General features: G+C 36.1%; 1 protein-coding gene across 3 annotated transcripts in view; it reads left to right on the top strand.

The window, feature by feature from the left end:
• The window catches only part of LOC120420813 (zinc finger protein GLI4), a 90,462-nt gene extending 75,902 nt beyond the window's left edge, over positions 1-14,560 (top strand). For all 3 annotated transcript variants that reach the window (XM_052708374.1, XM_052708373.1, XM_052708375.1), the window contains exons 2-3: positions 162-1,487; positions 6,346-14,560. In XM_052708374.1, coding sequence (XP_052564334.1) covers positions 208-1,487; positions 6,346-6,652 — 1,587 coding nt within the window. In that variant the 5' untranslated portion in view covers positions 162-207 and the 3' untranslated portion in view covers positions 6,653-14,560. The remainder of the gene's footprint in view (positions 1-161; positions 1,488-6,345) is intronic.
• Positions 14,561-15,372: the final 812 nt, after the last annotated feature.

The raw sequence follows: 15,372 nt of genomic DNA on the forward strand, positions 1-15,372 counted from the left end.
AAACTGCGGGCTTACGGGGACACTAATTAAGTGGGAAAAGATACGGACGCTGATAGGATTATTCCGGAGCGTATACGATAAGCCGAGGGTGTCAAGCCCGGTGTAGCGTCGTTTGTCCTGCCAGATTGTAATGAGATTTACTTGTTTTCTTCCCTTTTCAGAACCACAATTTTCGGCGATCCGTCTCGCAACAGAATCACTGACCTAATGACGATGGCGGATGGTAGCTATGACCCAATGGGGCACATCCAGACGGGTCGGCAGCATCCTCACTCGCACCATCCGGCGCACCATCACCATGGTACGACCGGTGGTGGCGGCGGTGGAGGTAACACCTTCCACCAGCTCGAAACCCTGCAGCTGCTTCACCAGCGGTACCAGCAGCAACAGCTGGCGGCACTCCAGCAGCAGCAACCGTCCCCGTCCAGCGTAGAGAACAACAACAACCTGCCCTCGACGGCCAACCACAATCTGTTCCGATCGGAGCAGAAGAAGCACAAGCGAAAGCGACTGTCAGCGGTCCTGGACAAGCTGCACCACAACGGCGTAAACCACAACAACAACAATGTCGGCGAGGTCAGCTACAAAATCAAGCGATCAGAGTCGCGCTCCAGCGCCGAAGAGTCCGTCGAAGATGTGTTCCCGTACTCGGCCAGCCCCCGCATCAGCGTGAGCCCACTCCGGCTCAACGAGTCCGACGAGAACAACATGAACCAGGTACAAATCAAACAGGAACCTCAACAGTATCTGTACAAACAGCTGCAGTACATGAACCCGCTGGCACTGTTCAACTACTTCCCGCAGCAAACCAAACTCCTGTATCAGGAGATTGCTCGGGCGCGGAGCCACTCCGACTCGGAACTTCAGCAACAGCAGCAGCCGCCTCAACCGAAACCCGAGGAACCCTCCTCCCCTGTCGCCACCCCACAGGAACCTCAAGATCCGCAGGAATACCCGCTAGATCTCTCCATGAAATCGTCCCCTTCACCGTTGGCCTGCTCGCCGGCCGGCGGCGCCTCCCAGCTGCTCCACAGCACGCCTAGTCTCGAGTCTGTGATCAAGCAGGAACCGAAGTTGACCTTCACGCCGCCCCCTGCCCAGCACCAACCCCAACCCCAACCCCATCAGCTGCCATCGATCGTCAAGGGTGACGTCGCGTCCAACAACACCAAAAAGTCCGCCGCCGCGTGCTACAACCTGAACGTGTCGCCCGTCGTCGAGGAGATGCCGCCCGGGTCGGACGTCGCGTACATGTGCCCCGTCTGCGGGCAGCTGTTCTCGCTCCAAGATCGGCTCGCCAAGCACATGGCGTCGCGCCACAAGAGCCGCTCCAGCTCGACGGACATCACCAAGTCGTACATGTGCGACGTGTGCCAGCGGTCGTTCGCGCGGTCCGACATGCTGACGCGGCACATGCGCCTCCACACCGGCGTCAAGCCGTACTCGTGCAAGGTGTGCGGCCAGATCTTCTCCCGCTCGGATCACTTGTAAGTAGCCTTGATTGCCACCCAAATGATACTACACCCAAATGAAATTCCTGTGACATCCAATTCGACAACCGATTCATCGCTTTCATTGACTCCCAGTCACGAAATATTCTAGCAGGGCTGGTTCTGCCAGAATACTGCTAGAATGGTGGAGCATTTCTGCTAGAACTCCTCTGCTAGAATTTACGTAAAAAGGAGGTCAAAATATCTAACCTCAATTCAAAAAAAATCAGTGGCCATTGTCGAAGTGTAAACAAAGAGTCTATCCTGCTCACGTCAGTGGATGTTTACATCAGGAACGAGCAGGATAGACTCTTTGTTTATATTTCGACATTGGCCCATTTTTTTAGCTGAGATTTTTTCACAAGTTGGATTTCTCTCCCAAATTTTTCGCCTTTTAAATTTTAACAGTAGTTTTCAAAAGGACACAAGAACCATTTGTGAACAAAGCCAATCGATATGGGGCCATTTTACAAAAAAAAAAAATCAAAATTCCGACAAATCAATCTTGAAGTGTGAACAATTAGCCTATCCTGCTTGTTCCTAATGTAAACATCAACAGTTGAACTGACCTACTGAACTATTGAACCTATTGTTACAACGGAACTGACGTGAGCTCTTTGTTTTCACTTCGACATTGGCCCATTTTTTGTCATTGTTATTGTTTTGTTTGAATTGTTTATGATTGTTTATTTTCACGTCCTTCAAATGATCTAAACTGACAAACAATGAATTTTTGTTTTGCGTAAGAGAGAAATACAAAAAATAACCCGAGATATGTAAACAGTACATGCTATTCTACCCTTCAAATCGGATTTGTGTAAAACCTACTGAAAGAAAGTTTTTTGATGCATTCAAAGTAACTCAATTTCAATATTGAGGTCAATCTTTTCATGCCATAGTTTTTTTTATTGCATGTTTTTCCCGTGTTTAGGAGGACATTTTAAGCAACTTGTGTTCTACAATAAACTTAGCTTCTCTTGTATTATGCTTTTCTGTTCTGTTCCATGTTTAGTATTTTTATTTGCATTTATCTTGTTTAGTTTATGTTTGTTTCCTATATTTGGCTAATTCTACTACCTTCTATCGCCTATTTAGTCGCCGCATAGTCTGGCACAATACACAATTTACTACATAAAATAAATGTTAGTCAAAAACTCAGACAAAGTTGACCCTAGAAAAATAACGTTTTTTAAAACATTGACATAAGGCTTTCTATGCCCAGTGAAAAAAATACAATTTAACCCAAAAATGACGAACGCCTCGTCATAGTGTCCTGATGCAAACAATAGGTCTATTCCCGTACTTGCAGAATTGCAGAATTTCTGCAGCTTCTGCAGAATTCTGCAGCCAGCATAAGTCACTTTTTTGCAGTACGTTCCCGTACTTTTCAGCTTGCTCTCTTCATCTCTCTCTTTTGCAGAAGTTCTGCAAGGAGAGAAGCGGCAAAAATTTTGCCTGGGTAGCGCGTTCCAGTACTTTTTTCTGCAACATTGTACACAGTTGAGTGGATTTACTCAAATTGGGTATTATTTTTTTATTATTTCAAAATATTAAAAAAAAAAGGTTGACAAAAAAAGTAATTGAAAGAAGTATACCTCTAGGACTGGGACATTATTGTTTTATGCAGCACAACATTTTATTTAAAAAATCAAGGATGTATTAATTATTAAGTAACTAGAAATTAATTATGCTAAGGCAGAAATTAATATTAGAAACAACTCAAATTTTGTACATTAGGTAAACAATTTTACAAATGAGAGTGGCAGGTACGTTTAATAAATATGATAAAAAAAGACAAACAAAGGTTTTATATAGAACCATAAATACATGTTTAATAGCAGAATGTTTAAAAGATTATTCAGGATAACATAAATAAATTATGACTGGATGTCACATGAAAGAACAAAGGTGACGAAGTAAAATTGACAAATAAAAATGATCACAAAATCAAAAATGAATTAAGCAATCTGGAAATTAACAAATCCATACTTAAAAATATGAAAGCTTTAAAAAACATTAAATCAGATATTTGAGAAATAAAAAAAAACTTAAAGAAATTATAATTTCAAATACAAGTAAAATTAAAAAAATCTGTAAACCAAAAATTTTAAAGCTAAAAAATAAATAAAATAGGAACAGTCAAAATTTTCATACTCTAAATTTGAATTTCTAACCTAAAATATGCCTTAAAAAATGTGTGTTTATTATGATTCAAGATGGCGTATAAATTAAACGTACGTAATTTTAAGAATTTAAGAATTTAAGAATTTAAGAATTTAAGAATTTAAGAATTTAATAATTTAAGAATTTAAGAATTTAAGAATTTAAGAATTTAAGAATTTAAGAATTTAAGAATTTAAGAATTTAAGAATTTAAGAATTTAAGAATTTAAGAATTTAAGAATTTAAGAATTTAAGAATTTAAGAATTTAAGAATTTAAGAATTTAAGAATTTAAGAATTTAAGAATTTAAGAATTTAAGAATTTAAGAATTTAAGAATTTAAGAATTTAAGAATTTAAGAATTTAAGAATTTAAGAATTTAAGAATTTAAGAATTTAAGAATTTAAGAATTTAAGAATTTAAGAATTTAAGAATTTAAGAATTTAAGAATTTAAGAATTTAAGAATTTAAGAATTTAAGAATTTAAGAATTTAAGAATTTAAGAATTTAAGAATTTAAGAATTTAAGAATTTAAGAATTTAAGAATTTAAGAATTTAAGAATTTAAGAATTTCAGAATTTAAGAATTTAAGAATTTAAGAATTCAAGAATTTAAGAATTTAAGAATTTAGGAATTTAAGAATTTAAGAATTTAAGAATTTAAGAATTTAAGAATTTAAGAATTTAAGAATTTAAGAATTTAAGAATTTAAGAATTTAAGAATTTATGAATTCAAGAATTTAAGAATTTAAGAATTTAAGAATTTAAGAATTTAAGAATTTAAGAATTTAAGAATTTAAGAATTTAAGAATTTAAGAATTTAAGAATTTAAGAATTTAAGAATTTAAGAATTTAAGAATTTAAGAATTTAAGAATTTAAGAATTTAAGAATTTAAGAATTTAAGAATTTAAGAATTTAAGAATTTAAGAATTTAAGAATTTAAGAATTTAAGAATTTATGAATTTAAGAATTTAAGAATTTAAGAATTTAAGAATTTAAGAATTTAAGAATTTAAGAATTTAAGAATTTAAGAATTTAAGAATTTAAGAATTTAAGAATTTAAGAATTTAAGAATTTAAGAATTTAAGAATTTGAGAATTTAAGAATTTAAGAATTTAAGAATTTAAGAATTTAAGAATTTAAGAATTTAAGAATTTAAGAATTTAAGAATTTAAGAATTTAAGAATTTAAGAATTTAAGAATTTAATTTAAGAATTTAAGAATTTAAGAATTTTCATTTCGACAAATAACATTTTTTTGGTTCATATAAGAATACAAGCTGGTAGCACCGTTAAAGGTTTAATTTATAATTTGCCAATTAAATTTACCTGTTATTTAACACACATATTTAGTATATTCCGAGGTATATTCAAAAACAATTGAAGATCAAAAATTATTCATAAACAAATATTTATTTGAAATTATTAAACTCAAAAGAAATGTGTCTTTTAAAAGTTTTTAAAAACAATTTGTTTTTATAGTACAATTTTTTGTTGGGGTACTAGCCGTGCTGTAATACTATGGCTTAAGTTATCAATTTTTTATCAGGTAAAAATATAAACACTAAAAAAATCGCTATATCATTTGCATAAATGAACTAAGCCTGAAATCGTTTATATGAAAAATCGTTCTCAATAAAACCAGACATAAAAAAATAACTCAAATACATTTTTATTACAACTTATAATAAAATGCTTAATTTCACCCAACTTGCTGATTTTATGTAAGCGTGTAGTCAACATCCATCACACCAAATTGCAGTAACTTTTCAACAAGAAAGAGAAGAGAGAGCTTGCAGAAAAGTACGGGAACGGTTCTGCTGCAACTTCTACCTCTCTCACTGCAGAATTTCTGCCTGAGAGAAAAGTTACTTTTGTTGCAGAAAAGTACGGGAACACTCTACTGCCGTTTTTGTGCAGAATTGCAGAATTCTGCAGTACGAGAATAGACCTAATGATCGAGCTCGAGCTGTCACAGCCCTGCGAAGTATGTTGGCTGACATATCGGGCGGTCAGTCAAAAAAACCAGCTAGAAGTCGCCGGACAAACAAATTTTGCTAGAAAGAGATAGGAAACCTGATGCAAACAAACGTCCAGCTGTCATGTAAAAATACTTTCAATGTGTTGGTAATTTTCTGACTAGAAAGCCTTATAGTCACATCAAACTTGTCTCCCTATAACTTTCTTAAATTTCAAGAATTTTTCTTTCCAATGGTTTATAAAGATCAAAAATTGGTTTTTGGTTTTTGATTTTTGATGAATTTTCAGATCGAAACTCGTCTAGAGGCTGGGTTGGGTAGTAGAAGGGTAATCGTTTTAAAGCAATATAGTTTCATCAGCCGATGACAACTTATTAAAGAAATAGATGAAAATGACGAAGTTCTGGTTAAAAGTCAATCTTCGAGCAGTGGCAAGACAGTGAGCATAATAGTAACTCTCTCTTCCCGCGAGCTGTAACGATCCTCAACTTTGCTCAGAGAAAACGCAAGGTATTTAGAGAACCAAGTTTTGCTCTCTTGCTCTCTGTCTGTTGATGAATTTCGGTAGGAATTTCAGCCGCTCCAAAGTCAGTTTTTATGGTTGTATAATTAATTTAAGGTTGGACTGCATTGGATGTCAGAAATTCTATCAAGTTAGTAAGAGAATTTGATTGGAAAGTTTTTTAAAAACACTTTTTTCCCCTTTCTGCCAACAGGTCGACCCACCAGCGGACGCACACCGGCGAGAAGCCGTACAAGTGCCCGCAGTGTCCGTACGCGGCCTGCCGGCGGGACATGATCACGCGCCACATGCGGACGCACACGCGGTACGAGCGCAGTGGCAGCGCCGGCGGCGGCAGCAACTCGCCCGGCTCCAGCAGCCCCGCTTCGATGGACTCGAAGCCGCTGCTGTTGCCGGTGGTGAGTCTCGCGTCCGGGGCGAGCGCCCGCGCCGTGAAGAAGGAAGCGTACGGCAGCGGCAGTCCGGGCGGTTACGTTATCGAAACAAAGACTGAATCCTAGACACACGTAAAATACGCTCTCGAATCAGGTTCATCAGAGTAGTTTGCAGTGTTAGTTCCGGCATTTTTTTTCATTATTGATTTCAATTGTTGTGTTTACCTTATTTTACGAAATTTGCCAATCTCTCTTGTGTTAGTAGCTTTAGAGTGTTTCCTACTTTTTTTCATTGATTCTTAACTGTAAGAAATTTGAACAATTCCCGAACTCATTCCCGTAGAAATTTTACTAGAATTAAATTTCTCCCCCTCACTTTTCCGTGTTTCAAAAACAGCAAAACGTACACAAGTAAGGAAAAATCAGAGAACAAGAAGAAATCTCAAAGGTTGTGAATTAAAAAAAACTAGAATAGAAGTTTTTAGAGGTTAATTAACACGATGGCCACAAACACAAATGACAAAAGGTCCGCAGCGCCTCTTTCAGTTTGCTCACACGCACTTGTCTTCACACCCAGATTGGTCGTGATAGTCGTAGGATCCTCCCCGTAAACCCACACACATTCCCCCCTCCTGAGAAAACCCTAGTCTAGTAGTGATTTCAGAGAAAACGAAAAAAACGTGATTTCGAAGCTTGCCACAACATCGATTTCCTACGCACATTCCCCCTTCGTTCGATATTTGGACAGCGAAACAACGTGGCGGTAGTCCCCACTCGCAACATGGTAGAACGATATAGTGACATCTGTAGGTAGTAGTCTAGTGCACAAACACTCTTACACACACACTAACAGAACAACAACAACTTTACAACAAACAAACAACCAAAACGAAAGTACGCCTTAAACCGTGTGCCTTATTGTGAGTACGAACAACTCTCTCTACACACACACACAGTTAGAACAGAACACAAGAAGAATACACTTTTTTACTGTAGAACAGAACACACACAAACACACTAATTACACGCAAGTTCTACCCTCCAAAACTTCTCCAGGATCCTCCCACACTGAAAATAACAGCAGCAGCAACGACTTCCTTCAAATTATCTCCCTTCCCCAAACCACGTGCTTCCGGTTGATTTCATTACCTTAAGATATCCCCAACTCTAGTACTACAACTACCACTACTATTTCCTCCCCACCTCCTCTTCCACGAATCCATTTTCCGGTTTGACTCCGACTCGGACAAGTAAAGACCGGCAGCGCAGTAATCCCAACAACCAAGAAGCTATATATTTATGATAATTATCTTGAGCCAGAAGGAACAAACTAATCACACACACACACTCGCACACTCACAGCCAGCAGCAGCAGCAGCAGAAAAACTACTGCATGATCTTAATTTAAATTTTCAATCATGCAAATTGAATATTAAAGTCAGCCAGACTTGTTGCCTCAAACTATTTTTGCTTGCTTGCTAGCTTCTCTTCTCTTTTTTCCCACAGCCAAGCTTTTGCGTTCAGCCTTGTCTTCTTTCATTATTGTTGTTGTTTTCCGGCTTTTCTCCGAGTTTTTCTGCAGTTTTTCACTGCCACCACCCCACCCAGAAACCCTGGAAGAAAAGGAGCTCAACTGCAGCCGTTTTGCGGTAGAAAAATTCTCCATTTCCGGCCCCCACACTAAACACCCCCGCAGTATAAGAACCACCCAACCACCCTCTCGCGTGGTCATATTTCGCGTTCCCCGGTAAGGTTGAGGGGAAACGGAAGTTACGCGGCAGAGGTGATTACAACCGCACGGCATTTAGTGTGCTGGGGGAGGTCAGTTGTGAAAAAGCAGGGAAGTTTTGAGGAGGGTGTAAAGTACCATGCGTTTCCATTGATGAAAATAATTCATTTTAAATCGCTTTTTCAAGTCAAGTCAAGTAAAATTCTGATTTGTTGAAAATCATGAAATTATTTTTTGTTTCAAATATTGTTCAATGTTTTCAAGTTTTAATCTGAAACCCCAGCAAAATCAGATATATTATGTCTCTTTGATACAAAAATTAAACGTTTGATAATTTGCTCCAAAATATCAAAACAATAAATTCGTGCTCAGAGCATTTAAATTTTAGCATAAAAACAAAAAAGAGTAGAAACTTAAAAAATGGTTCTTTGTTTTGATATTTTTGTCAATTTCTTCCTAAAATTTTTAATCAATTCTTATTTTAAAAAATTTAAGAAATTTAAAAAAATTAAACGCAGCGGGATTAAAATAAATCTGAGTAAAATTTTACTGGTGTAATTTTTGTCATCGATTGCACTTGCTTATTTTGATTTTTTTTTTCTGATAAACACTTCAGTTTTCAGTCAATTGATTGCTAACATATTAATTAGTCATGATAATTCAACATTATTAATATCAATATTTTATTTTAATTGAAATTTTTCAATTAAAATCTTGAATCACAAATCAAAATAATAAAAAAGTGTACAGGATTAAAAAAATCGCTGGAAACGACCGGCGACTCAACGACCGACGAAATGGGCGGCGGGCCAGATGCGGGCATAAAAATGTCAAAATCACTTCCCCCCCTCACTTCGTCTCACCATCCAGCTGCAGCTTTGTTGACAAACAAACGGAGCACGCGGCATCGAGCCAGAATTGGGGGTGATCATGTGATTAAAAATAGATGTTTTTTCAAGAAAAATAATATTTTTCCGACCGAATAAAAAAATTGCGACCATGTTCAAACAATTATTCCTAATGTCGGAGAAGTGATAAAAAAGCAAAATTTAAATCCATAATTTTTCTACCAATTGAATTTTTTCACTCCAACTGGCAACCCCTAGGTCTATCCACGACCGTTTCCAATGACCGTGAGAAGATGCCAGAAAATCAAGCTACGAGCTAAATTCACAATATTTTTGAGAACAATTTCGCCATTTAAAAAAAAACATCAATTTTAATCGAATTATTGATATAAAAAATAACAAAACTACAATGTAAAAACAAGCAAAAAAACTGTATGAACTGTTTCCAGTTGATTTTGTTTCCATTTACATTGAAATATTCTGATGTTTTTTATTCCTTTGGAAAAACTTTGAACAATCAGTATTAAATCTAGATTAAATTTTCAAAAGGTCCTATCTGCACATCAAACCTATGACTTATAGGTTGTTTTGAAAATTTACTTTGGAAATTACTGACACCGTTTATTTCCACATTTGCAATCAATTCAAGGTATTTTGGGTTCTTGAGACAAAAATGGACCTATTTGGATTGTAGATTGGAAATGTATTTTTATTTATAAAAAAATAAAATATTTTGGAAATAATAGACTAATTATATTTCTAAAGCTTTTTAAACGCTGGATTTGATTTGATGTTTTGCCATTTTCCCTCAACCTTAAAAAGACCTGAGGGCAAAAGAATGGAATAATCGAAAAAAAAACTCATTTTCGCTTGCGAACACAACACGCGAAAGAGAGAGGAGGCGAATCACGGAAAATGAAATCGCTCCCGAACCAGCCGAAGATTTTTTGTGATTTTCATTGCTAGCACCACTTTAATTGATTTGTTTTGTTTTATTTACATATGTTGGTTATCTACGAAGCCATTTTCGACGTGTGACGTTACACCTGCAAGTGTAGTAGGAAAATCGGTGTTCCGCTTAATAATCCAGGTGATGATTTTTTCGTCTTCATTTTTTTCTTTCGTACGCAAGAGATGAGAACCATGATCCTTTCCGATTTTTTCTCTTGATGAGCGTTTATTTATTTATTTATTTTTTGATGATGGTGCAATACTGCAGATTTTTTTTATTTTAATGATAAAGCCGGTAAAAATTTCATTTAAAGTTCTAAAATATTTTTTCAAAAAAATTCTAAATTTCAATGGAAATTTAAGTGCAATCAGCTGAAATCAATTTAAAAAGCATTCCCTTGCGTTTAGAATCATTTTCAGCATGTTTGGGTTGATCACAGAATCTTTTGAAAATTTTTGATCTTTAATCTAATCTAATCAAATCTAAAAAAATAAAATAAAATAAAAATTAAAAAAATGAAAAAAAAATGTTTTCATATTTTTTTTTAATTTTTGATCTTAAGCATCGCAAAAAAAATTTTCGTTGATTTTTTTGTTTTTGTCAAATCTCACATTTTTTGAAAGCTAATGATTGCAAAACAACTGAACTAGTGTGAAATGCATTTTAAAACACTTTTTTGCAATTCCGTCGTGAAACTACGTACTTTTCCTGTCATTCTTGAACGACGAAATAGCCTACTTTTCTGTACCAAAAATAACAGAATCGAATAGCAACACTTTTCAACATAAATGCTGAAAAGTTCTACTTTTCAGCACTGAAATGGGTGCTGAAAAGTTGAACTTTTCAGCACTTGTTTGAAAAGTAACACTTTTCAACATTTTTTTTATTTAAACGATTTATTGACAAAATACATGAAAATTTGACTTAAAATTTCACTCAATGGGTGTTTTTCGGAATTGCAAAAAATGTTGTATGGAACTCGTTGCAAAACTTGATTTTTTCAGCACTCTTCGTATTTATCCAACTCGGTGAACCTCGTTGGATAAATGTACGACTCGTGCTGAAAAAATCCTCTTTTTGCAACTTGTTGCATAAACTACTATTTGAATTCAAATGTTGAGACTATGGCTTGTTATTTCAATTTTTATTCATAAAATGGCAATATTTGGAATGAAATGGATTTTTAAATATTGAATGATTACAGATAAATATATTTTACATACAATAAATCTACCAATATATCATACAATTTAATTGTTTGAAGATAGTAAAGTTTCGAAAAGAAGTTTTTTCAAACTCAAATTCTAAGATTTAAAAGCGGGTTCTAAATCCAAACGATTCCATGAAATTTCACACAGTTTTTTTACCTTTTAAATTTTAGTTCAACAATAAAAAAACGCAAATAAACCTAAAAATGCATCACATCTGTACGCCACTGCCCCATAATTATCGCCGTTATTACTTCAGAAGACCCCCCGAAACCCCGGTCACGAACCTCCCCCTGCCCAACCAGCATCGGCACTAAATCATCCCTCTTACACGCACGCAAACTGGGTCACGTCACATACTTTGCACGCACGAAAAGCTTTTTTTTCGCTGGTGCACACGGAGCGTCACGTGCAGCACCCCCACAAGGTCCACGTGTCGTCCTTTCTTACGCCAGCACCCCCAACATTAAAAGCTTTCCATCACCCTCATGGGATGGAAAATTTGTGGTCGAAGGGGGAGGTGGTGCAAAATAGCCGCAATCTGCATTGCACCCCATTGCATGGGTTGCAGTATAAATTTGTGAGCGCACGTGTGTGTGAGTGTGCCTTTTAAAATAATATAGTTTTACACAGCTTACAGCAGTGACTGTCCGAGGTGGGGGGCCAGCGAGGGTGGAGCCCACCACCCTTTTCACCCTTCTTGTTGAGGTTTTTCCGGAGTGAAATATGAGCTGGTCTAAGCTACTGCTGCTGCTGCATCAGGAACCAAATGGAAGGGAAAAAAGTGCATAAAGCTTTGGCTTTCATCCACTAAAAGTTACCAAGGGAGGTTTGGGGAGAGAATGAAAATTTATAAAAGCATTACTATGTGTGTGTGTACAGCGTGTACGTGTGCCTCTTTGAAAAAGTACAATTTTCGGGTGTTGGTCGACCATTTTGAGGGGAGGTCGATGGCGGAGGGGGTGTTTGAGTAAAAGTTTTGCCTCATTCCCTCTCCCCAAGGGTGGTCGTAATTACTTTTGGGCTCCCCCTCCAGGTCCGTGCAGCAGTAGGACCTTTTTTCCAGGACGACAGTCCTGCTGGAGTCTGCAATGCTCTGGGGACGGTCTGCCAAGTTCCGGAATATATACGGGACAGACAGTGTGGCGGGTGCCACCGTGACTTGGACCTTTTTCTCGGGGAGGTCGTGCCTTTTTTTGCTGGGATTAAGACTGTAATTTGCCGTCCTAAGCTGTGCGGTTGTCACTGGAAATTTAGAACGCAATCATGGAAACGCATGGTACTTCATGTTTAGGGATTGCCCAACGAATCAAACCTCAATCAAATCGCAAATTGATCGGAAAATAAGTGCAATCTGCTGCGAATTGAACTCTTGACTTCTGCTTCACCTTTAAATCCACAAATTTCCTTTTCCAAATCCTTCTATTCCCTCCTTGAAGCAAGCAACAAAAACCCTCACTAAATCAAATCACGTCGTAAAACTTTTGCAAGAAAGCGTTAAATCATCTAATGCTACACCCTTAACCAGTGTTGCCAGCAAATCTACTGCTTGGCAGCGGCTCAAAAATGCTTTTTGTTCGAGCGCGTTTAGCCCCACACACACCCCGCCACAATGGCAGTGACACACAGACAAAACCCACTCACACACACACACTCACATTCCAAGAAGTTTCCTTTCTTAGTCAGCTTTAAAGCCAACTCCGTTTGTTTCCAACAAGTTCCTTTTCCTTTCTAAGTTTAAGTGCAACTCACACTACCTACACAGCTTAACAAACTTTAAAAAAAACTCGAGTGACAATTTAACAACTTTAAATCGCTGAGAACAAATGAGGAGGAGAGAAAAAAAAATACAATTCTAATTAATAATGTGCCAAATTTACCGTTAGACAAGATGAATTTATATGAAACTGTGTAAATCAATTTTAACAAAACAAATACGAGCAGCTCTAACCACAACTTTTGATACTCGAACTAGGCGCGAAACTGCTTGAACTTTTTCCACCCCCTCTCTTCTATCTCTTCCCGAAATCGAAAGTAAAAACAGTCCAACAGTCCAATCCACGCAATAACAACTAAACAAAACACTTTTAATAGCTACTAAAAAAGCAGTAAAGTCGCAAACGCAACACACATTAAAAAAAAATGAGATCTCATAAATTAGAGCAGCAGCAAAACTAATAGCTAACAAAACTCACAACTTTGCAGTTTTAGACTACATACCTAATACTACTACTAGAGCAAGGAGCTTTTAATCGAAGCTTTTTTTAATCGAAAGAGAAATTGAGGAGGAAGAAGAGTTGCAGAAGCGACTTCTGAAAAGGGCATTTACTAAGTATAGGTTTCTTTTCTGTGGAAAACTCCTAGCCAGTAAGTTTTAGTTTTAAATAAAATTTATTTTCGTGCTTTTTTAAACGTTAGTTAGGATATTTTAATTCCATTCGAGTGCGATCCGCGTGTAAATATAGCTTTAAGTTTTCATTTTAAATTAGTTTGATTGGGTGTTGTCGAAAAAATAGTAACTGAATGAATTCTCGAAAAATATGTCACGTACCTTAAAAAACAAAATTTAGTGCTAGAAAAAAAATCGTTCCGCAAAGCAACCAATTGCGTCATTTTAAATTTACCTTGATAAAAAAAAACATTTCAAAAATGTGTTCTGTGAGGATGCTTCAAACAAGATGATTTCATCGTTCGACATTTAAGGAAAAAAAACTATTTTGTTGAGGCTCGTTAAGTTTGTCATCCTTACCTTTTTTATGTTTCCTCTTTGTGTTAGTCCAGTTTTTCCTTAAATTATTTATTGGTTCCCGTTTTCATAGAACAACGAATGAAAAGAAAAAGAAAAAGCAAACGAACAAAGCGCCTGCAAGACCTATTTATTTAACTTGAAAGTCCTTGATTTTTGCTCATCTACTTTTAAATACCCCCTAAGTTTACGGTTTCGAAACGATTATTTTTGTACTAGCGTTGAACTTTACTCGGAAAGCAGAAAAAAAAGTTCAAGTAAAACCTTTCAGTTGCAAGAACAGAACAAAAAACAAACAGAACACTTGTTGTAAAACAATCGATTAAGACACGTACACTTATTAATTTATGACACGCAAGAGAAGACGAACTACATTTGTAATTGAATTATTCCTTAAGTTTACCCTTACTTATTTATTGTTAAGTTAATTTTTGTAAAGCAGTTTTTAAACGTGAATGAATGGAAAATTTTAATGAAGGTTTCGTTTTGTTACAGTACAAAATTATTGATCAACTGATTTCGCTGAATAAATAAAAAATGTTTCAACAGAATTAATCTTCCATTCTTATTATTTCCACTCACCATTTATTACACATCCCTTGGTTATTTAGTTTCCCACCTTCTTGATTTCGCCTTTTTCGTTGCAAAAAAAAACTTCGCTGAGCCCCAATTTTTCGTTTTGTTATAGAATTGAAAGAAATGCGACACAGAAATAAGCATGGCTGCAGAAAAGTTAAATCAAGTGAATAAAACACAATTTCCGTCTGAATCGTTCTGAACATTTTTCATTAAGTGCCTTATTGTAAGTAGACAAAAAAACTAGCAAAAACAAGGAAAAAACGATCCCATAAAAAAAAAGTTGCGCAACATATTTTCGGTTCCAGCAGATAAACGCTTCCAATGTGCCACAAGAAAGGAGAAGGAGAGAAGTTCAATTAAGTAAAAAAGTTAAACAAATTTTACACAATTTAATATTCAAGCGCTTTCAATGCTAACGTAAGATTCCTTATAAATTAAAAACAAGCAAAAAAACATATTTTTCTATTGCATTACAATCTACTCACAAGTTTCGGTGATATTAAAAATAAAACTCAGAAAAAAAAACTTAATGACTAACTTATACAAACCCATAGAGCAGCATTTATACGAACAAATTAATTACTAACAGTTTCAATCGACTTTTTCCAAATCTACTTTTTCACTTGTCTCTCTTACTAGTTAAATTACATTAAATGAATCCAACCAGAAAAAATCTTAGTCCAATTTTATAAACTACAAACAAAAAAAAAATGCAAGTTTTTATACAAAACAATTCGCGGGTGTGCAAAAACTAGTTGGCACGAAGCAGCGGTTTAACAGCAGG

Source organism: Culex pipiens, chromosome 2, assembly GCF_016801865.2.
Source record: "Culex pipiens pallens isolate TS chromosome 2, TS_CPP_V2, whole genome shotgun sequence".
NCBI lineage: Eukaryota > Metazoa > Arthropoda > Insecta > Diptera > Culicidae > Culex > Culex pipiens.